The sequence below is a fragment of the Anolis carolinensis genome, chromosome 2 (genome assembly GCF_035594765.1).
Source record: "Anolis carolinensis isolate JA03-04 chromosome 2, rAnoCar3.1.pri, whole genome shotgun sequence".
Classification (NCBI taxonomy): Eukaryota; Metazoa; Chordata; class Lepidosauria; order Squamata; family Dactyloidae; genus Anolis; species Anolis carolinensis.
In genome coordinates this window covers 143,221,686-143,248,374 of record NC_085842.1, presented here as the reverse complement: position 1 = coordinate 143,248,374, position 26,689 = coordinate 143,221,686, and the positions used below count along the sequence as shown (strand labels likewise).

Sequence of the window (26,689 nt, the reverse complement as noted above, 5' to 3'; positions counted from 1 at the left end):
ACTAGTTCATTAACTGCTAGTGCAGTGATTCCCAAACTTTGGTTTTACAGGTATTTTGGATTTTGGCTCCCTGAATCAGTGACCATTAGCCAAGTGCTGGAGCCCCCAGTGGCACCCTTGTGCCAGCAGGACTGCTGACCAACAGGTCAGTGGTTCGAATCTGGGGAGAATGGGTAAGCTCCCTCTGTCAGCTCTAGCTCCCCATGTGGGGACATGAGAGAAGCCTCCCACAAGGATGGTAAAACACTAAACATCCAGGTGTCCCCTCGGCAACGTCCTTGCAGACAGCCAATTTTTTCACACCAGAAGTGACTTGCAGTTTTTCAAGTCACCCCTGACACAAAAAAATAAAGCCAAGTGCTAAGACTGCTGGGCGGTAAAGATTGAAACATAGAAGAGCAGAGCCTTGGAATTACTAATCTAAAAAGCCAAATGTTTCCCCCTGCTACTTTACCCCATCTAGATACCCGTTAGAACAGTTTTGAGGAACTCAGTCTCACTCTCAACTTATTTGTTCTATTACTTGGCCTTTTTATTTATTACCTGCCACAGATTCTCTAACATTGTTGAAACTGGATTGTTCCACAAGGCCTGGCTGAGTCTGATCAGACAACAATTTTCAGAAGAAAATGGTAGCTTGCTCCACACTAAGGAATTAACAACAGTGCATCTCTTTGCCAAGTTGAGAGAATGTAGGTGATCATCTTTGAACACTCAGAAAGCTCTATAAATGCTAAGGATTACTAATAAGTACCACTTTTACCTTTAAAGCATCTTGCCTAAGGGTATTTTCTGCAGTTAAATGCAGCATCTGTGAGCATAGAAGGAAGAGTTGGTCTGTGAAGCAAGGCAGGGTGGCTTCAGAGATGAATGGAGTAGGAAGAATGTGTAGATTCCGAGGCTCTCCCACTCCTGGAATATGCTGCAGATGTTTGAGAGGCTAGCGCCAAGCTGTCAGTGCTTTCACTGGTGTCTCTAAAAATCAGCACTTAAAATTTCCATGTGTGTATATTGAATGAAAGAGACATATTGCCCAGATTGTGTATATATAATTTAACGGAAACTCTTTTTCACTTCCTAATCTTTTTTGGGTTTTTTTGTGTTTTTTTTTTAGAAAACACTTTTAACAGCTTTCATAGTATTGCATTCTGAGGTTTATGTGGTTCACATAAGTTTTAAAAACACTTATTTTCTCTGACTTGTTGAAGGATTGCACAAATAATGTATATAAAGCGATTGAACATTTGAAATACATTATTCAAATGCCATTTTAGTGCATAGTGCATTAAATTACTTCTTAGTCCTCCAGTAATTCTTAATAGCTGTTATCATCTTTTATGATCTAAATAATAGTAGCAGACATAAGATAAACATAGAAAACCAGGTTAGACTTTCTACCATATGGCTGCTGGGTTATCTCTCTTGGTAGAAAGCTACATTTACACATAATGATAGGTCAAAAATTCCAGCTTACTAAAGAACTTCATAAGGAAGAACCTGTTTGATCCTGCTTTGCTCTGTTCATCACATGAGAGATTAAACCAGGGGGGACACCAAGGTTTGATGTGGGATATACTACTTCCCCCATGCCCCCTAGAGAACATGGAAAGAGTATTTTTGCCATTTCTCCCTCTCATTTAAGGCATTTTTAGATAAAGAACTGAACTAAACGTTTTCAGAAAAGTTCCTAAAATGGGCTCAATGGTCCCTTGCATCTCTGATGTACTCTGATGTTTATCAGGTGGTTGTTCCTGATAAAACCAGTTTTAGCATTGGATGTCATGGCCCAGTATTGTAACTTGGACTTGGTTATCTAATGCTACAGAGGAAGGGGAATTATGCTTCAGATCAACTTTATTATGCAAAAATGTTTGAAACCTCATAATTAAATGTATTTGTTTCAGTTTTAAAGTTAATCAGGTGTTTCAATTTAGACTGCATGTCTGTATTTGTGCAGCAGTCAAAATATTATCAATGCCCCTAAATAAGGATGAGTGCCATTAAAAGCAGATTGCACGTTTTTTTCTCTCTTCTCTCCCTTGGAGCCTGCACCTCATCTATGCAGAGCTCCTTCTGGATTCCCTTACATTTGTAATCTTGTTGGATGGCCCCACCATCAGGATGGCTGTTGTCTTGGCCTTTTGAAAAGAGCAACAAAGAGGGGAATTAATAATGATGAATGCCAACACTCTCAGTTATCAACCTGAGAGGATGCAACTAGGAACTGAACCTTTTGGTGCTTTGCAACACTTGCAGGTCAGGTTCAATACTTTCTGTCCTTTGTAATGTACATAGGAGGAAATGACAGGAAAGTTGCTTGGTGTCTTTTATTTGGTAGTGCTTGGGACTATCTGTTTGGAAGCACCCCTATAAAAAAATGAATAGTTTCAGAAGAGATCCAGAAAACCGTGTTTGATAAGGGGGCAAACAATATGGCAGCTTTTCCTTACTAGCACCTATTGTATAATATATTTGGATCTTGGAAATTCGTTTACATCTGTACCTGTATCTTTATTTTTTGCTTTCTCTAGCAATGTCAAGCAGGCCACATCATGTCTCCAGAGGCTGTGAATGTACTGTAATCCGACATGCTGAGATAAGTGTTTGATTGTGTGGCCTTATCTCGTGCTCTGCCTCTGGCTGTGATTTGCTCTGGTGGTTCCTTAGGGATGATAGGATTGTGTGATACCTGGGGCGCTTTGTGCCCAGTAATATGCTGCAGTCTCCTCCCTCCCCTGTCCTGTTGCTTGCCCATTCCCTAACAGAGGCTGGCTTCCTCTGCTATTGTTGTATGAGATCAGGCACTGAAGCTGATTCTAGTTGCTGGTGTATTATGTTCTCTCCCAGTTTTTTTTTTTAGTTTTTACTTAGGATGCCTATTTTAGGGTCATGCAAAACTCTCTAAACTCAGAGCAGCTACTTTACAGTTTCTCTGTCTTGAGTTATTTTTAATTTCAAGAATGATGCTTAACATGAGTCTTTGTAGAGATCTGTGTTTCTTTGTGGGCCACATAGCTATGACTAACAGAAACCTGTCGGTTATGTTGTTGCCTGTTAATGCAGTCCTTTTCATGTACACTTGCTATTCTGTTTTTTAAAAAACAAAATAAAACCCAACTGTTTTGATTAACTTATAGTAAAGATACAAGATGCAAGGCAAGACAGATAAATAGATCAAACCTAACTGCCAAGCAAATGTAATTCTCTGCCAAACATAGAGCTGGGCTAGTTGTGTTGTGTGTATTCTCACTCTTAGCCTCTGCCTTTTCGCACATATATTTCCTTTTGCATGTGCTCACAATTTCTCTGCATCTTCTCAATATACAGCCCCTCCTCTGTCTCTTCTCCATGCTCACATACAAAAATGAACAAACACAATGCCCTACCAGAAGGAAATCACCTGCTTTTGTGTAAGAGAGACAAGACTGTGGAGTGGTTGAAGCTAAAATTAATTGGCCCTTATCTTGGTTTGAAAATGTGCCTTTTATGAAGGCATGCAGCAGAGAGCACTGAATTCCTCCCGCACAAAGCTCTACGTTTCCCTAATTGCCACTGGAGATGGTAGCCTCAGGAGGAGAAACTCTTAGAACTGGATTTTGCCACCATAAATGGCACAAGGCTTTTTTAAAAAAAAGGAGAGTAGGAGTTTTGAGGGCAAATAGCTGTGAGGTCACTTTTCAAAAGGCAAGTTGTGACAGCAGGACAGCACTCCCTAGCATGTGTTCTGGAGCAGTAATCATTATTTCGGCAAGGAATTAATTGGATCATCTATGGCTAGCACAAAGGTCCTCAGATGTAATTATGGGATATCTCCCAGAGTAGAAACTAAAGTTCAATCCTATCCAGGAGGTGTTTTTCCTGGAATCATACACCTGGCTCCATAGACTTGGAGACACAACAGAAGATACTGAACTTTTCCCAGTATTAATTATGGGATAAAATCTTATGCTGATTGGAAGTGATTTTTTTTTGGTACACTCTCTCCGCTTATCACACACATAGGGACTAGGCAGAGGCCAAGGAGAAGTCTGTACCTGCCTTGCCAACAGATTTTGCTTTCTCTGGGGAAATCCTATAACACACTTGCCAAATGCTGAAACATTGCAAGCCATATGGTGTGTTTGTGTTGTGTTTCATACCTTTTGTATATGTTATTTTTTCTGCCCAGACTGGGACTCCAGTGTTTAAGAAGGCACAACTCTTTCAGGTGCATTCCAAGACACCCCCCCCCCCCCAAATAATTTCTGCACATTCTTTAAGCAGTTATTTCTGCTCCAGCAGATGGTACAATTCAATAGCTCTTACCAATCCTTCCCTTGGCCGATTGCATCTATTCTCTCATGGCATGGGCTCACCGAGGGCTTCCTGCGCAAGCTGCTCATTCTCTCTGGCAGGAGGAGGGGAGCTACTTCCCCAGATGCTTGGATTCTTCTTTTTCAGAGTGAAATTGCTTTGACTCTTTTAGTCAATAAGAGCTTAGATGTGGAAGGAAGCCTTGGCTGAAGCCTTGTTGGGATGGTGGAATGCCCCTTCTTTGCCAATAATGCACTATATTTTTGTGTACATGAACAAGTGTTGAATCCTGTACCAACAGCTGTGATAGCAAAGTCATTGTCGGTCAGTTCCCATCCTCCACATCCACATAAGTGGCTGTCACAGTGCACCCACAATTTGTTTCAAGAAACCTATAGATTTAGGACCATATCACACTATATTATTATAGTGCTATTATTCCATATTAATGGTAATGGCAACATTGTATAGAATCCTGGGATTGCAGTTTAGGGAAAGGCATTTAGAATTCTCAAAGAGCTCCTGGTCCTCACTAAATACAGTCTCCAGAATTCCACAGGATGTTGCCATGGCATTTAAAGTGGAGTAATAGTGCTAAATGTGTGTGGTGTGATAGGGCTTGTAGCTTCTAAGCTGACACTGTAATTGTCTCATCCTGAGGCCCACACTTAGCATATTTCCTTCCTTCCTCCTTACCTTTCCCCCTCACTTTTGTAAGAGCATCTTCTCAGGCCAGTAATGGCCTAACAAAGTGGCTTCTCAGTACCTTTCTGCTCTGCTCTACTTGGAGTACAGTATATGCTGAAATACTTGTTTTCAAAGTTTGATTGGACAATCAGTAGAACTCTAACATGAATGGAAAAAATGCCATGAACACTCACAATCTTTGCCTCATATCATATGCATAGTTATCCAAACATAGATATATATCACTGTGTCATTTATTGTCTAAAATGAATGATACATGCATTGTATCCATGCCTTTGTTAGTTTTTAGTGTATTCCCATTTACTCTTCCTTGTATGCATGGCTGCCTCAAAGAATTGTGAGTGTTTGTATTTGGCTGCAACGTGCTTAAATTACATCTTGCTGTGCAGTAATTAGCTGCTGCAACTGGTTTCATCAGCCTCAATGTTAGTTGTGGATAGGTTATAATTTGGAAAGCTGGCTACATTGCATATTGTTAGCTGTACCTTATGTGCTCCTTTCTTGCATGCTTTGCAATGTATGCGTAAATTAGTGTCTGGCAGAAAAGTCTTACCCCCTGCTACCAGGATACAGCATTTATGCAGTATATGAATCAAAATGTGATGAAATTGAGTTGTTTAAAACGAAGTGATTAAAAAATAACCAACTCTGGAAAGCAATGGGGGTTGATGGGGTGTAATTCATCCCATTTTAGAGTCTGTTAAAATAAGATGATCTTTAAAAATGTCCTTTAAAAAGAATATACAGGTTTCTCTCAAGTCTAGGCGCAACACTTGAAGTGGCCCTGATACAAACTGTGCATAAACTGGTTATTGCAGACAGAGCTGATGGGATATGGACCAGAACCTATCTTAATATTATTATTGGGAAACATATGTCAAACCTTTCTTGAACCCAAATAATAAAGCACATTCAAGATGATAGCCAGAACTTGAGTTGCTCTTGGAAACAAACTAGCAGTCAGTGTAGATCAAATAAAACTGAAGTAATGTGCTTCAAATGGCAGTCCCTTGGTAGCATTGCGACAACAGCATTTTGCACCAGTTCTTTTTCCCAAACTCTTTTAAAGGGTGGCCTTATGTGATGTGCATTGCAATAGCCTGATCTGTTGCAAAGATTAGTTCCTTCAACATTTGTATGTGTTTGGTTCAAGTGAAATTGTGGAGTTTCTTTGAGAATGAGATCAAGGTATACATTTACTGCAAGAGCTGTTTTCAACTCAGAATGATAAGCAGTATATATAGACAAGAATGCAAAGGAGAACCAACAGAATGATGTCGAAAAAGCAAGGGGAATGGTACACTGCTGTCAGGAGTGCTAAGCCCCCAGGGAAGGGAGTTGCCTGACTAGGCAGACAGGGAAGATGGCATCATGATCTCAGCTCACCTTGACTGTAGAGAGATGTAATACAAGTGTGTTTTGAGGTAAAACGCTACCCCTCCTTTCTTCTGGAATGTCATGACCTAATCATAAAATCATAGACTCATAGAGTTGGAAGAGACCACATGAGTCATTAGTCCAACCCCCTGCCATGCAGAAGAAGCCCAAAGTACCTCTGATAGATGGCTATCCAGTCTCTGTTTAAAAGTTTCCAGGCAGTGAGCTTCCTGCCACAGTCCAAGGCAGAGAGTTCCACTGCTGAACAGCTCTTATGGTCAGGAAGTTCTTCCTAATGTTCAGTGGGAATCTCCTTTGCTCCTAGTAGGGCCAGGCTGTGGCGCAGGCTGGTTAGCAGCCAGCTGCAATAAATCACTCTGACCAAGAGGTCATGAGTTCGAGGCCAGCTTGTGTCGGGGTGAGCACTCGACAATTAAAAATAAAATATAGCCCCTGCTTCTTGCTGACCTATGCAACCCGAAAGATAGTTGCATCTATAAAGTAGGAAATTTAGGTACCACTTATATGTGGGGAGGCTAATTTACAACACCATAAAAATCATCCAGCCACCATTGGAATGAGGAAGTGCCGTCACAGTGGATGATGAAGCAACTGCTCCCCTGTGGCTGGAATCAAGCATACCCTCAGGAAGCTGGAAGCTGGAGGGGGTTTAAATTGCCTCTGCGTCTGTCTCTGTCTCTGTCCTATGTTATATGGTATTGAATGTTTGCCTTATATGTGTACAATGTGATCTGCCCTGAGTCCCCTTCGGGATGAGAAGGGCGGAATATAAATACTGTAAATAAATAAATAAATAGTTCTAGGAGGGGGGCGGGCTGTGGCGCAGCTGGTTAAGTAGCCAGCTGCAATAAATCACTCTGACCATGAGGTCGTGAGTTCGAGGCCAGCCCATGCCGGGGTGAGCACCCGACAATTAAAATAAAAAATAGCCCCTTCTCATTGACCTAATCAACCGAAAGATAGTTGCATCTATCAAGTAGGAATTTAGGTACAGCTCTGTGCAGAGGCAAATTTAACTAATTTACGACACCATAAAACTCGTCCAGCTCCCGTTTGGAATGAGGAAGTATCCATCAAGATGCCACAGTGGATGATGAAGCAGCTTCTCCCCCTGTGGCCGGAATCGAGCATCCCTTCAGGAAGCTGGAATCTGGAGAATGTTAAATCGCCTCTGCATCTCTGTCTCTGTCTCTGTCTCTGTCTCTATGTTTACATGGCATTGAATGTTTGCCATTATATGTGCACATTGTGATACGCCCTGAACCCCCTTGGGGGTGAGAAGGGCAGAATATAAATACTGTAAATAAATAAACAAATAAATAGTTTCAGGGGCAACAGAAAACAATCCTGCTCCCTCTTCCTTATGACATCCTTTTACATATTTATACATGACTATCATATCTCCTCTCAGCCTTCTCTTCTGCAGGCTAAAAATACCCAGTTCTTAAAGACATTCCTCATAGGGCCTGGTTTCCTGACCTTTTATCATTTTCATCACCCTCCTCTGGACACCTTTCAGCTTGTCAATATCTCTTTTGAACTCTGGTGCCCAGAATTGGACACAGTATTTCAGGTCAGGTCTCACCAAAGCTGAACAGAGAGGCACCATGACTTCCCTCAATCGAGACACTATACTTCTTTTGATGCGTCCCATTGGATTTTTAGCTGCTGCATCACATTGTTGTCTCATGGTCAACTTGTTGTCCATTAAGATTCCAAGATCTTTTTCACATGGACTGTTGTCGAGCCAGAAATCCCGGGTTTTAGATGTTTGTTCCTGATTGCTCGGTTCCTAAAAAGAAGATGACAGTTGAGTAAAGGCAAAAACTTTGTCCTGGGAAGAGGAACTTTGTCCTTCACCTGTTTAATGAAGTTTGTGGCAGAAAAATGAAGTTCCTGGGGTAAAAAATAAGTAGTACACAATGAAACAGGGACACTTTCAAACCAGTAACAGAATATCATCATTACTGTAATTAGTCAGACCTTGTATGGCCATCTGTGGAGACAAGTTTTGTGGTGTACTTGTGCCAGGGAACAACAGGATGATGTTGCCGGGTTATACATGTTAGTTCCTCATTGTGGGTATGCCGACAACATGGGTACAGTTTAGTAAATGGCAAAACTTACTACTTGCTGTGGGGACATGGATGTTCTGGAGAGGAATGTAAATACTGAGAACCAAAGTCCTGCAGGTGGCTAATAGAAACAGCCATGTATAACCCAGGAACGGCACCCTATTGTTCCATGCCACAAGTACACAACCAAATCAGTCTGGACAGATGGCCAGGCAGCCAGGCTCTAAAAAGTGTCAGTAATGACTAAGTTCTGTTCCTGGCTTGAAAGTGTGTGTTCCTGTTTTATTGTGCAGTGCTGACTTGGGCAGAAGTGGTCCTACCCCATTAGATTTGTTTGTGTGGCAGATACTTCATGAAACGTCTGAAGGGCACAGTTTTTCTGGCCAGGATAAAGAACAGAACTTTTGCAGACATCCGCATATCCGTATATTCTCATCCTGGGGCTTTTTTACAAAAAGCTGCCGAGGTTTCCTGTGGAAGTCCTGTGGCAACCATCTTGTGCGGCTCTAAATCTTGGAACAAAGCAAGTCTGGACAACAGAGGCAGAGGCCCCAGGACTAGGTCTGTATGTGGACCTCTTCTGAAGTCCTGGAATTTTTTGCCCCTGTTTAAAACCCGTGATTTAGTGCTGTCTGGATGTGCCCTAAGTCACAAATAAAGATGTTGAACAGTACTGGGCCCAGGACTGAAACCTGTAGACCTCAGTAATCACTTCTTTCCAGGATCAAGAGGAATCATTGGCGAGCACCCTTTGGGTTTGGTTGCTTAACCAATTACAAATTCACCTAACAGTATAATATTTAGTCCACATTTTACTACTCTATTTTGAAAGAATATCATGGGGGATCTTGTCAAAAGCCTTACTGAAATCAAGATATGCTACATCCACAGCATCCCCTGAATTAGTCTGCCATGACTTGTTTTTGAGAAATCCACGTTGACTTTTAGTAATCAACTTAGTAATTCCTTTCTAAGTGATTGCAGACTGCCTCCTTAATTATGTGCTCCAGAATATTTTCTGGTATTGATGTCAGGCTGACTGGACAGGAATTGTTTGGGTCCTCTTTTTTCCCTTCTTGAAGTTCGGGACAACATTTGCTATCCTCCAGTCTGCTGGGACTTCTCCCATTCTCCAAAAATCCTCAAAGATTATTGCTAGTGGTTCTGAAATGACTTCTGCTAGTTCCTTCCATACTCTTGGATGTAGTTCATCTGGCCATGGAGACCTGAATTCATTTAGAGTTTGCCAGGTATTCCTGGACTACTACTTTACTTATTTTGGTCTGAATTTCCCCTATTACCTCATCCACTCCATATTGCTGTGGTTGAACATCAGTCTCTTTTTGGGAGAAGACTGAGGCAAAGAAGGTGTTGAGCAGCTTTGCCTTTTCCCTATCCCGTTAGCATTTCACCACCTTGTCGCATAGGCCCTACTGTTTCCTTTTTCTTCCTTGATATAAAAGTCAAGGTCTTCAGATAGCCATGTCAATCTATGTTAGAAGATACAATGAGTCTTGGGACATCTTGCACACTGATAGATTTTATTTGACCTGAGATTTCTTGGGTTCCAGCCTATTTCATCCAATGTAGGTAAAGCCCATAGTCAGTGACTGGCTTCGTGTCATGAAGAGTAACTACCTTGTTTCTAATACAGAGATAGATCTGACTTTGATTAGTAAGAACTCTTATTTCAAAGGGTTTTCAAACTGGGATTTTGTGGCAATCTGTTCATTAACAAACACATCTCTGTGAAGTCTTGGAAACCAATCCGGAGACCTTGATCTTACAGCTGGAACTTTGAATCAGTTTCAAAGACAGGGTTCCCTTTCGTGAGCAACTCTTTTGGAATTCCATCTTTATATTAAAGAAGGTCAGATCTAAGAGCACTGCTGGGTCAATAGATGACTCACTAGGCTGAGGGAATGGTGGTTCTGGCATACCTTTGATCCCAGCTGGCATGATAGAGGCTGGAGTGATCTCAACATGTAACCTGCCAAGTCACTCAGTGTTCTGCTGGGAAATGAATTCAGGAAACAATAACACCTGTTGAGGATGAGGCCCAATTTTGAGTTTTCACAGCAGCATCACTTGTGCCATGTATATGTGTTTGTGTGAACGAGAGAGAGCTGGCTGTGCCATGCCAGACTAAAACAGCACGATGCCTTGGATGCCCTTGGATCATTTGCTCCAGTGGCAATATTAATAACTCACCCTTGTTAGGGACAATCCAAATCCTAGGGCTCTGAGAAAACCAGGCACCCTTTTCTTGTTCTACAGTTGCATGCTTTTATCTTTCTGTATTCACATCTTTTCTGCTTTGGATCACAACAGCATTGTAAATGCAGTGCTGGAGTGTCTGCAAATGGAGTTAAACCCCTTAAACCTCAGCTAGGATCCAAAGCAATGTATTAAAAGCTGTTTGTTTGGAAAGAGAGTGCCAGACATACAAAGCAGTCAGAATGGGAGGGAGGGGGAAATAATCACAATGTATAAAACTGGCTTACATTGCCTTAAGCTAAAGGTGTTACGAACTTTGAAGAAGGAAGGACATTTAGTCTTGTTCCAAGAATAGTTATTATGGGCCTGCAGCCAAACTATAAACCAGTTCGTGCTTACCTACGCTACTCTGTAGTTTGGTCAAAGTAAACATCATGTCGGAGTGTTGTGGGTAATCACTTTTTAAAAGGGAGCAAACATGAAAAGCCACTGGATAGAAACCTCACATGTTATAACTTTGGGGCACCCTAACATCATTCGCATTTATTCTTTCAGATACCAAATTTAGATATATATTTTTGTTACTAGGAATTTTTTTATTACCTATAAAGATGACAGTCCCACAAGACATGAACAGTTCCTATAGCCTTTCAGTGCAAAGTCACATGTAAATTGATGAGGGTGGAAGAACAGCCAACTAGCTGCTCTGTTAGACATGGGCTTTTGTGAGTAATGATCCAATAGGAGGAGTGTCCAGTGTGCCTCTTCGCTCCATAGGAAGACTGTGAGGTGTGGAAACACCTTGCACTCAGCTGTGTCAACTGTGCCAACTCAGATACAGGTTTACCATCTTATGGTGTATTGTAGAATTAATGCAGAGTGACACCTCTTTAACTGTCATGGCCCAGTGCTGTGTCATGGGAGTTGTAATTTCACAAGGTCTTTACTTTTCTCTGCCTTACCAAACTACAAGTCCCAGGATTCGATAGCATTGAGCTATGGTAGTTCAAGTGGTGTCAGGCTGCATTAATTCTGCAGTGAAGATGCACTCCTAGTTAGAAATTGGTCAAGAACTCCAATTTGCATGTGTGTTTGCCAGGTTTGCAAATGGGCCATAAAGACATGGCTATATTTACCCAGTGGAACTTCCATTTGCCTTTTTTTTTTCTCCTCTTGATACTCAGCTGGGACCACATCTTTATTTTAAGGAAATGTTTCTTCTAATTTTGAAATGATTTGGTTAACTTCCAAATAAGCAAGCTAACACATACAGAGAGACACCTGCACCATGCCATCTGTTTGTTGTGTAAATCTTCTGGATCAAATGTCACTAATGATAAGTTGTCAGTGTGGAAGCTCTCTCGGGTACCACCTGTTTAGGAATGTATTCATAGCCAACATTTTCTCTCCTCCCATTCCTTATTCCTTCTGCTGGGAGAAGGAAAAAATGACCTACAACAGATCAATAATGTCCATTGATTTGTGATACTACCTACTATTATGTTCCATCTTTCAGTTTATATCATCTAAGATAGGGCATGTGTTGTATGCCTAATGTTATTCTTTCCCTTTGTTCCTTCAGAAGCATGACCTTTGCTTTTTCAAAAATAAAAAATAAAAGAAAAAAAACTCTTCTGCAATTGCAGAAGCAATGTGTTATCTTGGGAATTCTGTTACCTAGTACCAGCAGTAAAAACCCTCTCTCTATGTTTCTTATGCTGTTGCTGTGTGCCTTCAAGTCATTTCTGATTTACAATGACCCTAAGACAAATCTGTGTTTTCCTGATAAAATTGTTCAACGGGGACTTGCATTTGCCTTCTTTGAGGCTGAGAGAGAGAGAGTAACTTGTGATTTTCCATGGGTGAGCTGGGATTTGAATTGTGATTTTCCAGAGTCCTCATCTAACACTCAAACTACCACACTGGAATCTCTGGTGGCGCAATGGGTTAAACCCTTGTGCCAGCAGGACTGCTGAGTGAAAGGTTGGCAGTTTGAATCCGGGGTCAGCTTTAGCTCCCCATGCAGGGACATGAGAAAAGCCTCCTCCCACAGGATGGTAAAACATCAAACATCCAGGCGTCCCCTGGGCAACGTCCTTGCAGACGGCCAATTCTCTCACACCAGAAGCAACTTGCAGTTTCTCAAGTCACTCCTGACACGAAAAAAAATGGATCAATTTCTTTATACAGACCTCTGTTGTGAGGCCCTGGGTTTTTATTCCCCTTTGGGAAGTGGGAAACTTCACAACAGTCCTTTCTGTGGGCACATCTGCACTATAGAATGAATGCAGCTTGACACCCCTTTTACTGTTATGGCACAATGCTTTGGAATCCTGGGAGTTGTAGTTTTACAAACTCCTCCAAAACATGCTGGTGCCTCCCAATACTACAAATCTCAGTATTCCACAGTAGAGTTATCACAGTTGAAGTAACAAAGCAGTATGCAGTATGGGTACATCTGTGTTACAATTCTGAATGGTGTAGACACTGTAGAGATGCTTACATTGAATTTTGCCAGTTGTGGTTATCTATATGTCCATGCCTTGGGGGGGGGGGTCTGTTTGTTCTGATTTCTTGGATCTTTAGTAAGGCTTTTGCAGAGTCTATTTTTATCAACACCACCAGCAAGACAAAAACTGGAATGTGATTTGCTGAGATGATCCTATAGTTTAAAGATCAATTTTTCTTCTCTCTGAATGTTATTATTTGTCAAGAGTTATACATAGTGCAAATGTGTCTTTTCAGTGATGGATGCATAATAGCACAATTACTCTTAATAAGAAATATTTTTAAATAGATAAAAAGGAAACCTATTAGTCTGATATGTCTTTTAATTAGGAATGCTAGGAATAGATTATTGAAGCTGTTGCCAAGTATTGCCAGAAAACAGTTGGTGCAAAAGTAAGTTTTGATATTTTTAAAAATGTGACAGTGACAAATCCTGCATCCTCCCAGCAATATTTGAAGGGATCTTGAAAAAATAGTTCTACTAGATTAGTCTTGTAGTTGAGTTGTAGAAGATTTCACTGAGGGTACATGTGTACATGGTTTGTTTATCCTTAAAATGAAGTATATTGGGTATATTGCCTCACTCTGGAGGTTTTGCGTCCATGTTTTCTCTCTTGATTTCCCTGTTGATCCCAGGAGTAAGTTGTTCCTGTGAAATATAGGCTCCAGTAGAAGGCTTAAGTATGCAGCAATGGTGATTGCAGAGTACCAGCATTGCCTTTGTTAGTCTTTTTTTGGTTACTTGCATAGAGGTGTGGTAGAAGATTTACGCCTCCTGTATTTTTCCATGGAAAATGTTTTATGTGCTTTCTCTTTGTTTATTTATCCATATTATCTGGGCTGTTGTACTGCTCAGTCATATTAAATGGACTAAGTATAGGATATGAAATTATATCAATTCTACTAAGGAGACAAGCATTAACAACCCCTAGTGCTCAGAGAAATCGGCTAAGAAATGAATGTGCTGTTAGGCATGTTTCAGAAGGTATCTTGTTTTTCAATCAGTCATAAGTACAAATGTGTATGTGTGTGTGTCCCTTCAAGTGGTTTGTTGACTCTGGGCAACCCCATAAATTCGTAAGGTTTTCTTAGGTGAGGAATATGCAGAAGTGGTTTTAGCAGTTATAAATAATCAGTTCAAAATGTGATAAGTTGCTTCTGCCCACAGACTCATTTTTTTAGTGTGATAAAATGTGTAACAAGTTGCACTGAATTGGTTTTTTTCTTAACTTGAAATGGAACGGATAAGTTATGCAGAGTGGGTGAGTGAGTGAGGCTGAAGGTACTAATTACTGCCACAGAAAAAGAAAGTTAAACTGCAGATATGAGATGTCTCACGTGCAGCTCTCTTCAGCTATGTGACCTTAAAATGAGTTATTTCAAGAGAAACAATTTTGTTAAATATAAGGGAAGTATGTTCTATTCTTGTTTTATCTGTCTATCAAATTTATAGCCCACTTTTCTCCCATAAGGGAACCAAAGAGGCTCACATCCTACATAACAATATAACAAAAAAGCATGGAATACAAACCCATTTAAAACATTAGTTTAAAGCAGTTAAATGCACACTGAAACCTACCCATTGCATTATTCCAATTCGTTAGAAACGAAAGGCATATGTCTATAGAAAGGTCTTGTCCTGCCAGTGAAATGAGAGCCATGGGTGGCGGCAAACAAGCTTCTCTTGGGAGAGAGATCAATCGTCTGAGAGCAGTCCCTGAGAAGGTTCAGTCCCAGAAACTCACCAATAAAAGTGGTATGGCCAAGAGAAATCCCTCTTGGCCATACCAGTTAGAGACATAGGTCCTCATCAGACGGGTGTAGGGCTCTGTTTCCGTGCACTGTGGAAACGGAGTTCCACGGGAGTCCCATGGAGGCCATCACATGACTTAAGGGCACTTCTGGTGGGACTCTGTTTCTGCCATGCATGGAAACAGATCTCTATACCCGTCTTCAGGAGTTGGGTGTTACCTGACTCCAAACAGCCTTAAAATGGGAGAACGCGGGGGAAAGACAAGTATGGACGTGGGATAGCTGGCCATCTCTCAAGATGGGGAAAGATGGAAGGATACAGGGTAAGATGCCCCCCCACTTCATCTGATGAAGTCCAAGGTCTCTTTACAGTACTACATGTCACACTGAGATAATTTTCATTTGAATCCACAATGGGTTGAATACACAGATTGTGAAATTGGCAGGCCCACTATACCTGCAAATGTGAGTTTACAGGCTACCACCGCTTTGTTTTAGGTTAACACAGACTTACTTAATTAGTTCTGTCCAGTCTGGAAAAGTGTGTGTATTGGTATAATACTCATCCCACAGCCTACCTATTGCCTTTCAGTGCCATCTGGGTGGGTGTGGTACGCATTGTCTTTCTGTGTATGTCGGTAGACCATTGCTCCATTTTGTAATAAAGCAGACCATTTTTGCATGCATAGATCATTCCCAGTCTGAGGTCAATTACAAGGGAGGTCTGAATCAGTCAAATTAATCGTATCCAAGGCATGACAGAACTAGAACTCCTGCTAATTAAACTGCATTCCCTCTCTCTCATATTCTGCCTCCATTTTGGTAGCCAGTGAACAGAGGTATGATTTTTCATAGAAGCACGGGCATAGTTTAGGACTCTTTTTCTCTCTGCCACCATTATGACTCATTTGGCTGCTTTTATCTTTCACTAAACAAATAATTATCTGGAAAAACGTATTTATGACTCTGTGTTATGTAGTTTTAGATACAGTGAATTATTTTGTACAGGATCTAGAAGTGCTATGACATTCTTAGTAATTGGGTATATTTGTAGGGTGGTGTAATGCCACATTCATGCTTGTTAAGATAGGAAATCAGTGAAACACAACCAGGAATAATGTATGCTTCCAACAGTGTTTGTATGATTCCCTTGCCTATCTTTATTGGTAGCACAGCCGTTATAACAAACCACTGTTTGTACTAAAGAGGAGGAAATCATTTAGGTTCATGTCCCGTGTGAGATAATATGGTAACTTTTTGTACCTTTAGTGTCTAGAACAGTTCGTTTCACTATTACATTCCCATTTTCTCATTATGCTGACCCTCATAAGACTGTCTATACTTACAATGCTTCCATTGTCTGAGAAAACGAATGAACTGTATAATTTGCTTTTTTTTTTGTTTGAACTGTAAGGTGAATGAATGCCCAGTATTTCCTTTTTTCTTTTGCACGAACACAGTACCATCCAGAACATCCTTTGTTTAGTTGGATATATACTGTTTCAGCTACCATAGAAATGTAGGAAGCTGACTTTGACTCAGTCAAATCCTTTTTCCATGTGTCCCATTATTATCTGTTCTGTCATGGACCCAGTTCTGCAAGTGAGGGATTTTCTCAATTCTGTCTTCTAACTTTCATATGACTAAAGAGAGATGTGTGCAGATTTTCATCATATAATGACAACTTTCCAGTCCTTTCCAGGTGTTCAGAATTCTTAAATATTCCCATTTTCTTTCACTCAGACTTCTTTATTAGGTCCAGGATATTATTGAGGAACTCTGTACAGAGACCATGTGGTAATTTGTTTCTTTCAATATACAAAGGGATTATGTAGTATCTTACAGACTTACTGGTAGCAAAATCTTTTGTAGACTGAATGTAGGCCTGGCTGAGGCTGGATTTAATTGTTAAAGTAGCCATAGGCAAAGCACTTACATAAGCAATGTCCACTTAAATGTTGCCATGTTCACAAGACCATATGTGCCCACCATCTATGCACCAGTGGGCACTTTGCTCATGCTCCACTTTCATGGGCCTATGCTTGTGATTACAGCATTGAAAAGAGACTGTTGGTTGCATGCGATATTTACATGGATAAGTGTTTTGCCTACATATGCTTTTATGTTTAAGCCAGGCTTTAGTCAGAATAAGAAGCCTGCTTCCACGTGTGGGCCTCAGGCTTAATGACTCAATAAAGTCTGTTTCACATATCAGGCTTACACATGCTTTTCCCATTTATGTTTACCTCAGGAAAACATAAATATAGCCATAAATACTGCTGTGATAGAAATAAAATTTCCTTTTATTTTATTAGCAGGTAGAGTTCTCCATGCAGCCATGTTACCATGTATTTCCATGTTAGATGAAGAAAATTTACCTGCTTCCTAGTGCTGTGAACTGTTCTTTTGTTATTTCTTGCATAGTAGAAGATGTCCACTCCTTTGCATTTTGGTAGAGGAAAATGCGCTTTTCCAGACATGACAAATAGTTTGATTAATGGCACCCTAAATTCTTTTTCTTCCATTCCACTACATTTGAGAAATCCATTAAAACATTAATCTCCTTTGTTTTAACTGAAGGGCATAAATATGGCCAATGCTGCTTTCAGATTCATAGGGTTACTAAGGTCCAGTTCATACATCATGAGAGAAATCCTATTCAGGCATTTTCTTTGTGTGTAGATTATATGCCTGAGAAGAGGGGAAAGCACTGCCCACCACAACTCTTCCTCTGTACTTGATTTCACATGATTCTGAATGATGTTGAGAGTGCCTATAAACAGTCCAGACTCCCCTCTCCATACCTAAGAAGGTGACAGTCTAGGAGATGGGGTGGCCGAGGCTAGCACACATCTGTTCCGCATGCTTATAATCTACTCATGAAATAAATGCATTTTCATAGGCATCTTGAATGGGTTTATATGCTGATGGTCCAACATAAGAGTAGGTTCTAAATCCACAGATCCAATTAAAATATTAGTGGAGAAAAATTACAAAATGCAATCCTTGATGTTACAGTGAGCTAGCTCTATCCTAATGTGTAGGCATACCCTGCTGTAGCCTCATGCCATTTCACAGATACACAGGCTCTCTCTGGCACTCATTTGGGTTGCGCACAATTTTATATGAAGAACACAATTTTATTATACCATTGTATATAATGGGACATGAGTATCCACAGATTTTGATATCTGTATAGATCCTGCAATCAGTCCCCAGTGGATACTTAGGACCCACTGTAGTTAAAAAAATAATAATGTGTGATGCATGTGTAATGCATGTTTGGCAATTTATTGTATACCAAAGACAGCTTGTGGTCCAAATGGGAGGTGGGGTACTTTAACCTTTAGTGTCAGGGTAAGCCCAGCAGCCTCTGTTTGGAATGTATGTCACTGATAAGTGTATATCACTTGGGTATTATGTATGGATAACTACACAGCTTTGCAGAATAGCATTTGGTGATCACATGTACATATATTGTATAAGCATAGAATTTAACATTTGAGTGCCCTTTTTTGCAGTGGGTTCTTTCTGCATAGTTTTAGCCCTGTGATTGCACTTCAATGGTCATGCCTTTATCCTATGAAATCCAGGGGTTTGTAGTTTGCTCAGAAGCACCAGATGAGCTCCTTGGCTGAGGAACTAAAAGGGCTCACTACACTGCCAATCCCAGGATTTCATATTATGTTGCTGCAGCATTTGGAAGTGGAATTATAACACTGTAATGGCAGCTTGAGTTTTGGTCAAGTTGTCACAGTAGGCAACGGCTACCCACACTTTGATGCAGATGGTGGTGGTGGTGGTGACAACAGCATGATAAAAGCAATGTCAGTTGCTTATGTGATCTCTTCAAATTAAAGTTTGAAGTATGCAGAACTGAGATCGTAGTAGCCACAGAGCAGCTGAACAGTAGCACCCTCTACTGGTGATACAGGTGATCTGGATTGATGTCATCCCAGGCCGCTGCCTTCTTCTGAAAAGCAGAGACTTATTTAAGGGTACAGCTACATTATAGAATTAATACTGTTTGACACCACTTTCATTGCTATGGCTGAATTCTGTGGAATCATGGGAGTTACAGTTTTACAAGTTATTTAGCTTTCCCTGCCAAAGAGTCCTGGTGCCTCACCAAACTACAAACTCCACAATTCCATAGTATTGAGTCATGGAAATTTAAGTATTCTGCACTTTAGACTCATCCTTAGTTTTCTCTTCTAAATTCATATAAATTTATTCTATTATCTACTTTTTACTCCTTTTCCTGCAACACTGTGTAAAACATGGTGTGTCTTGTCTTGTGGATAAACCATGTCATGTTACAGCAGCTTAGTGAGGCTAGCTAGCTGTGCATACTTCTATCAGCTTCACAGTTTCTGCAGCCACTTTTTTTTTTTTTTTGCTTTAACTCTGGCCAGGAGAGAAGTGCTGAGCTCCAGGCAAGTTGTCCATCAGAGAGAGGCATCGGCTAGATAGATCTCTCTCATCAGTGCAGGCAAAGAGAGCTTATTTTCCTCTTACCTTCCCTCAGGCAAAGTTGGTAGAATAACATCGAGCATCTTTGGCAGGTGAGATCTATCCCTTGGGTTTTGCCAGAAAACACTCTCATGCACCTCAAGTCGAAATGGAAAGGATAGTGTCGGCAAAATGAATTTGGTAAGAAAACAGATTGGAAATGGGGCTTGCCTGAGCATCCATGCCTTTTGAGGCTGGGGCCAGGAAGCAGGACGGGGGGGGGGGGGGGGGGGATGTTGTAGCATCCAAAATCCCCAAGGAGCAGTGCTGGCCAAGGAACTCTGCATTTGTAGTTTCTGGACACTGTTCAACTTTTGAAGTAAAATGATCATAAGTTTAGGGGGTCACTTTGGGGTGATTCAAATATGACATTCTGTATTCTTTACTTTGTTAGTTCTTCATCTTCTTAGATCCCCAAGAATGTCATTCCTGATATCCTGAAGAGTCACTGCCAGTTAGTGATGGCAGTACTGACCTAGATGAACTAATGGTTTAACTTAGCTAAGGCAACGTCCTGTTTAGTGGATCTGGAAGCTGAGAGGATGATACGTTTTGGACTATTTGAAAAATAGAGTCTTAGAATTGGAAGGGCCCACAAAGGCTATGTAGTCACACCTCGTGTCATGCAGAAATAAACAAACAGTAATTAACATGAAACTTGTATTTGTGAATATTACACTGCCGAAGTCTCACAGCCACTCCCTATTCTGGCATAAATAATCTTTGATAAGAAATCTATGAAAAGAAAGAAAAAATTGCCCAAAAGTCTGGATAGATACCTGTGGTCTGTAGCTCGCATGGCCAAGCATGTGTGGGATGCATGTGCCTTCAGGCTGCCTGCCGATGTATTCCAGCCCCATGAATTTAATAGAGATTTCTTAGGCAAGGAATGTTTTGTCCATCTTCCTCCGAAATATGGCTTAGAGCTTCTAATATTCATTGTCAGTACCTGTCCAACTACTAACCAGGGCTGACCCTACTTAACTTCCAAAATCAGATGGGAATTGGTGCCTTCAAGGGATTCAGGCAGTTTGTAGTGTTAAAAGAAATTTGTTGGGGATACCTCCAGATGAATGACTGCTTGTGCTGTCAGTTTGAAGATATTACACAGCTTTTACTGAACTGCCTTTTTTTATAAAAGGAGAAATGGGAGGAGGAAAAATGGTAAGAAAATACAGAAAAATGTTTCAGGACATAATAATCTGTGAATGCGACAGGACAATTTTATTATAAAAGCATAATCTGAAAACACCATGCAGTGTCAATTGTGTATCATAGGTCTTCTATGTGACTATCAAGCATTGGTTCAGCCTGCTTATTTCTGATTTGAGTGCCAAGAGAAAGAAGGAGAGGGAGGTTTTATAAACATTTTGAAATTGATTGTTTTACTTTTGCTGTCCAAGTTGTTTTATAGTATAAGGCAAAAGGGACATGGGGTGATGTGGGGAGGAGAGAAACCAGGGGTCTTTTTTAAAAAACAGTTTGCAAACCATGGTTACTTAACTACCTAAATAACCTTCTCTCCACCTTGTACATGTGTGTTTGTTTTTTACATTTAAAAGGGAGTGGGAGGTGTGAGAAATTGTGAGACATGGTGTGAAAGTTGGGAGAAAGCAACAACTGAGATGGAAGGGCATATGTTAAAAGCTGCAAAAAGAAGTCAGAATTCGAATCGGCAGATATTCAGTCAAAGGTTGGGGAGACGTGTTTTGCTACCAGGTGGTTGCTCTTATGATCAAATGCCTGCCTCTGTTTTCTCCACAGCCTCTGCTTGGACAGGAAGAGAGTTCCAGTGGTGGAGGTGCCCAAGCAGCTGCCCAGCCTTCCAAGGGCCAGAGCTTTGTGCAGAACCATTTCCAGGCACAGTACAGGTATGCATAGATGGAAAGCACCCACCTCTAAAATAGTTGGTTGTAGATGCTGAAGGCAGGCTAAAGATTCTGACGGCTGAGTTGAGATTGCCACTAGGACAGTGGGTTTTGGAGTCCTTAGCAGCATTGCCAAACTGACAGCTATCCAGTGGTGTAGAAAAGTTGAATTTTCACCAGTGACTTTGTTAGATGCTGGTTTTTATAATGCCGATCTTCCATTATTTAAACCATACATAATAGTAAGAGAAGGAAAGGCCTGGCAATAAAGTACTGAAGAGAACAACGTGATTTGACTCTGCCTTACTTTTTGTAGCCAGGGCATATTTGTTATTTTTGGCTGTTTTGCAAGGGAAGCAGCTCTGGATTCCTTTGTTATGCTGAGCTAGGTGCAGGAAAGAGGGAAAGGCTTCAGTCAGGACAAGGCAGCAAGTGAGCCTTTTCCATTGCATGCAAGCACATTCATGTGCTCCTGCTTCAGTCATTGCTACTTCACAGCTTTGTCAGTGGGATGAAAGAACTGGGAGCAAAGTTTGGAACTCCTGGTGTGAGGCTGCTCTCAGAGATAAGCTTTCAATTGCTGCTCTTTGCCAGAGCTTTCTATTGTTATCCCAAACCCCACGACACATAGCTCTGCTCTGTGTACTGAATTGGGTGAAGCCTTGTTCCAGGCCACAGCAGAAGCAGGGAAGGAAGCCAAGAAGCAAAGCAAGACTCATCAGGGTTCCCTGTAAGAGATGGTGTCCCTACCTTTCCTAGTACAGTAGAGTCTCACTTATCCAACATTCACTTATCCAACATTCTGGAGTATCCAACGCATTTTTGTAGTCAATGTTTTCAATACATTGTGATATTTTGGTGCTAAATTCATAAATACAGTAATTACTACGTAGCATTAATGCACATTGAACTACTTTTTCTGTCACATTTGTTGTATAACATGTTGTTTTTGGTGCTTAATTTGTAAAATCATAACCTAATTTGATGTTTAATAGGCTTCTCCTTAATCTCTCCTTATTATCCAACATATTCGCTTATCCAACGTTCTGCTGGCCTGTTTATGTTGGATAAGTGAGACTCTACTGTATAACGAGGGCGATGGAATTACTTACAAGAAAAGTATAATGATAGCATAAAGGGAAGATACAGTGGTGCTTACAAAGATCTACACTGAGCTCCCTCAGATTTTAGTTTGTGTCTCGATTAGTGTGTTCATTTGCACATCACCAAAAAACAACAAAGGACACTCTTTTGTCATAAAATTGCATAATATATAATTTAAACACAATTATATATTTCACCTGGGTGGCTATGGCCAGATAAGGAGGTGCCTGTTGAGTCTTCTGTTCAGGTGATAACTGTGGAAGGGTAATATCAAAGTCCATGATCTCCTTCTTTGCGGTTGTTGATCTTTAACTCAGACTGGACAGCCTTTTAACTTGGACTGAATATCCTCAAATGAGAGACTGCCCTCTGTAAAGGAGGTATGTAACCACCCTAACTCAGATCTTGTTGCTTACTTACTACTTACTTAGGCGATCCCTCGACGTTCGAGGACGATGGTCTTCCAACCTTGGTATCTTGGGCGTGTGTTCTTAGGTGACTGAAGAGACCGATTCTTGACCCGCATATTCTCCCGCAGTGAGGACATCGGTTTCCAGGTGGAAGGCGGTCCCGGTCGGGGTTAGCTTGACGCTCCTTCCTCTTGGCACGTTTCTCCCTTAAGCCCTCCGTTCGTGCCTCTTCAAACTCCGCAGCACTGCTGGTCACAGCTGACCTCCAATTAGAGCGCTCAAGGGCCAGGGCTTCCCAGTTCTCAGTGTCTATGCCACAGTTTTTAAGGTTGGCTTTGAGCCCATCTTTAAATCTCTTTTCCTGCCCTCCAACATTCCGTTTCCCATTCTTGAGTTCAGAGTAGAGGAGCTGCTTTGGGAGACGGTGATCGGGCATTCGGACAACGTGGCCAGTCCAACGGAGTTGATGGCGTAAGAGCATCGCTTCAATGCTGGTGGTCTTTGCTTCCTCAAGCACGCTGACATTTGTCCGCCTGTCTTCCCAAGAGATTTGCAGGATTTTCCTGAGACAACGCTGATGGAAACGCTCCAGGAGTTTGGTGTGACGTCTGTACACAGTCCACGTTTCGCAGGCATAGAGCAGGGTTGGGAGGACAATGGCTTTATAAACAAGCACCTTGGTCTCTCTACGGATGTCCCGGTCATCGAACACTCTCTGCTTCATACGGAAAAATGCTGCACTCGCAGAGCTCAGGCGGTGTTGTATTTCAGTGTCGATGTTGACTTTTGTGGAGAGGTGGCTACCAAGGTAGCGGAAATGGTCAACATTTTCTAATGTTGCACCGTTAAGCTGTATTCCTGGCTTTGCAGAGGGATTAGCTGGTGCCTGTTGGAAGAGCACTTTGGTTTTCTCGATGTTCAGTGAGAGGCCGAGCTTCTCGTATGCTTCTGCGAAGGTGTTTAGAGTGGCTTGTAGGTCTTCTTCTGAACGCGCACAGACTACGTTGTCATCAGCATATTGGAGTTCTATAACAGATGTTGTGGTGACCTTGGTTTTGGCTCTCAGTCTGCTGAGGTTAAATAGCTTGCCATCTGTCCGATAGATGATTTCCACTCCGGTGGGAAGCTTCCCATCAACAAGGTGAAGTATCATAGCGATGAAGATGGAAAATAAGGTGGGGGCAATAACACATCCCTGCTTGACACCTGATTCAACCTTAAATGGGTCACTTTGGGAGCCGTTGCTGTCCAAGACTGTTGCCATCATGTCATCATGGAGGAGCCGCAGGATGTTCACAAATTTGTCAGGGCACCCGATTTTTTGGAGGATGGTCCAGAGAGCGCTGCGATTCACTGTGTCGAATGCCTTTGCAAGGTCAATGAATGCCATGTACAGAGGTTGGTTTTGTTCCCTGCATTTTTCTTGGAGCTGTCGAGCAGTGAAGATCATGTCCACTGTTCCTCTGGAGGGGCGGAAGCCATTCTGGGATTCTGGGAGGGTGTCTTCTGAGACAGGGAGAAGGCGGTTTGCAAGGATTCTTGCGAGGATTTTCCCGGCGGAGGTTAGAAGGGAGATACCACGATAGTTCCCGCAGTCTGTTCTGTCCCCTTTCTTGAAAAGGGTGATGATGGTGGCATCCTTGAAGTCTGCTGGGATTTTCTCGGTCATCCACACCTTTTCAATAAGCTGGTGGAGTTGTTGCATCAGCTCAGGTCCACCCTCTTTGAAGATTTCAGCGGGAATCCCATCAGGTCCGCTAGCTTTGTTGTTTTTTTGTTGGCTGATGGCATTGCTGACTTCTTCCAAACTAGGCAGTGCTGCAAGCTCATCCCTGGTTTGTTGTTGCGGGATTTGTGAGAGGGTCTCTTCGGCCACATTGGAGCTGCGATTCAGCAGGTTCTGGTAGTGCTCTTTCCAACGTAGTGCAATTGATGTTTTGTCCTTCAGAATTTTGGTTCCATCTGATGAGCGTAGGGGCTGTATGCCATGGTTTCTTGGTCCATAAATGATCTTTGTGGCTTTGAAAAATCCCTGAGCGTCATGGGTATCTGCAAGGTGTTGGATTTCTTCAGCCTTCTTTGTCCACCAGATGTTCTTGAGTTCTCTGGTCCTTCTTTGGACCTCGGCTTTTGCACTGGCATAGATCTTTTTCTTGGCAGCACAGTTGGTGTCTCTCTGCCATGTTTGGAAGGCTTTCCTTTTGTTATCAATCAGCTGTTGGATCTCTTTGTCGTTATCATCAAACCAGTCTTGATGTTTCTTAGTTAGGTATCCAATGCTTTCTTCGCAGGCTGTGATGATGGAGGTCTTCAGTTTGTTCCAATGTTCCTCAACATTTTCGGGGTGTTCTGTGGGTAGATGATCTTTGAGTGTTGTTTGGAGAAGGGCTCGTTTGGAGGGCACCTGAAGGGCTTGGGTGTTCATTTTTCGCCTTGTTTTCCTTCCTTGGAGTCTGCGTTTGGGGACGATCTTGATAGCCATCGTGGATCGGATTAGCCTGTGGTCTGTCCAGCAGTCATCAGTACCTGTCATGGCTCTTGTGAGAAGCACATCGCGGCGGTCTCTGGCACGTGTGATAACATAGTCCAGGAGGTGCCAATGCTTTGACCGAGGGTGCTTCCATGATGTCTTGAGCTTGTTTTTCTGGCGGAAGAGCGTGTTGGTGATGACAAGGTTGTGCTCTCCGCATTTGGTGAGAAGCAAGATGCCATTCGAGTTGCTGTTTCCGACCCCGTCTTTTCCTATGATCCCTGGCCACAGGTCAGAGTCCCTTCCGACTCTTGCGTTAAAGTCCCCCAGGAGGATGATTTTGTCCTCCTTAGGTATCTCCGATAGGATGGTATCCAGCTGACAGTAAAATTTTTCCTTGATGTCTTCGTCAGCATCTAGAGTTGGTGCATAGGCGCATATGATGGTTGCCTGTTGGTTTTTGGCAAGGTTAATTCGGAGGGTTCAGATCTTGTTGAGATAACAAGGGATAGAAATAAAGATGGAGATGTCTGGCAGTTTAACTTTCTTCTGCATTCACATTTTGAAAACCCAAGGTCTTTGCATTCTGAAAAATTGTGAAGTTTGGTGAATTCTGAAAAACAAACAGAAATGAAAATTTCCCCTCTGTGCACTCCTTAGAAGGGCTCTGGTTAAACAAATGCAGCCTTTCCTGTTGCGCTCGCCTTTCATTAAACTACTAAAGATGTCGAAGTCCTTCAGTGAAAAAAAAGAGATGGCAAGATTAACTCAATACTGATGAAGCTGAATTGACAGAAATTCAAACCCAGACTTTTAAGACCCTAGGGTCTGAATGGCTGAATGAGGGATGGACTGTGAGGATGATGAACCCATTTCCGTTCTATAGCTGCTCTTTCTGCAGCTGCTGTGTGTTGTATGGGAGTTCTCCAATCATCTGCTGAAATAGTGTTCAGTGCCTGGAGAGCTGATGTACGATTTGGAGCAGCTGTGAACTTAAAAGTAGATTTGCTGCTTTGTGGCAATGGCCTTACCAGTCACCTCAGAATGCATCTGTCAGTTTTAGTTCCTTCCATGTAAGAGTAGTTTAAATACAGTTTTCTCCATCATAATACAAAGAAATATGATAGTGTTTGTCATTATTATCTAGTTGTAGAAACTACATCCCAAAGATTCCACTGGAGTACATTTGTAAAGTTTTTTTCTAGTTCTAGTTGCTCTTTCTATCCCTTGTCTGTTCACCTTTCTGCATTCTGCTGCCTATGCAGGCTCCTTCCAATGCACAAACCAGGCACACAACTAGTCAAGGTTGTTAAACATGTCTATACACCATATTGTGGCATTACAGTTGTACCTGTTGAGAAACACCGATATGTT

At 41.7% G+C, this 26,689-nt stretch overlaps 1 protein-coding gene across 2 annotated transcripts in view; it reads left to right on the top strand.

Annotated features, from left to right (window-relative positions):
- The window catches only part of usp43 (ubiquitin specific peptidase 43), a 155,166-nt gene that overhangs the window by 30,182 nt on the left and 98,295 nt on the right, over positions 1–26,689 (top strand). For both annotated transcript variants that reach the window (XM_062970702.1, XM_062970703.1), the window contains exon 3: positions 21,228–21,334. In XM_062970702.1, the coding sequence (XP_062826772.1) occupies positions 21,228–21,334 (107 nt within the window). The remainder of the gene's footprint in view (positions 1–21,227; positions 21,335–26,689) is intronic.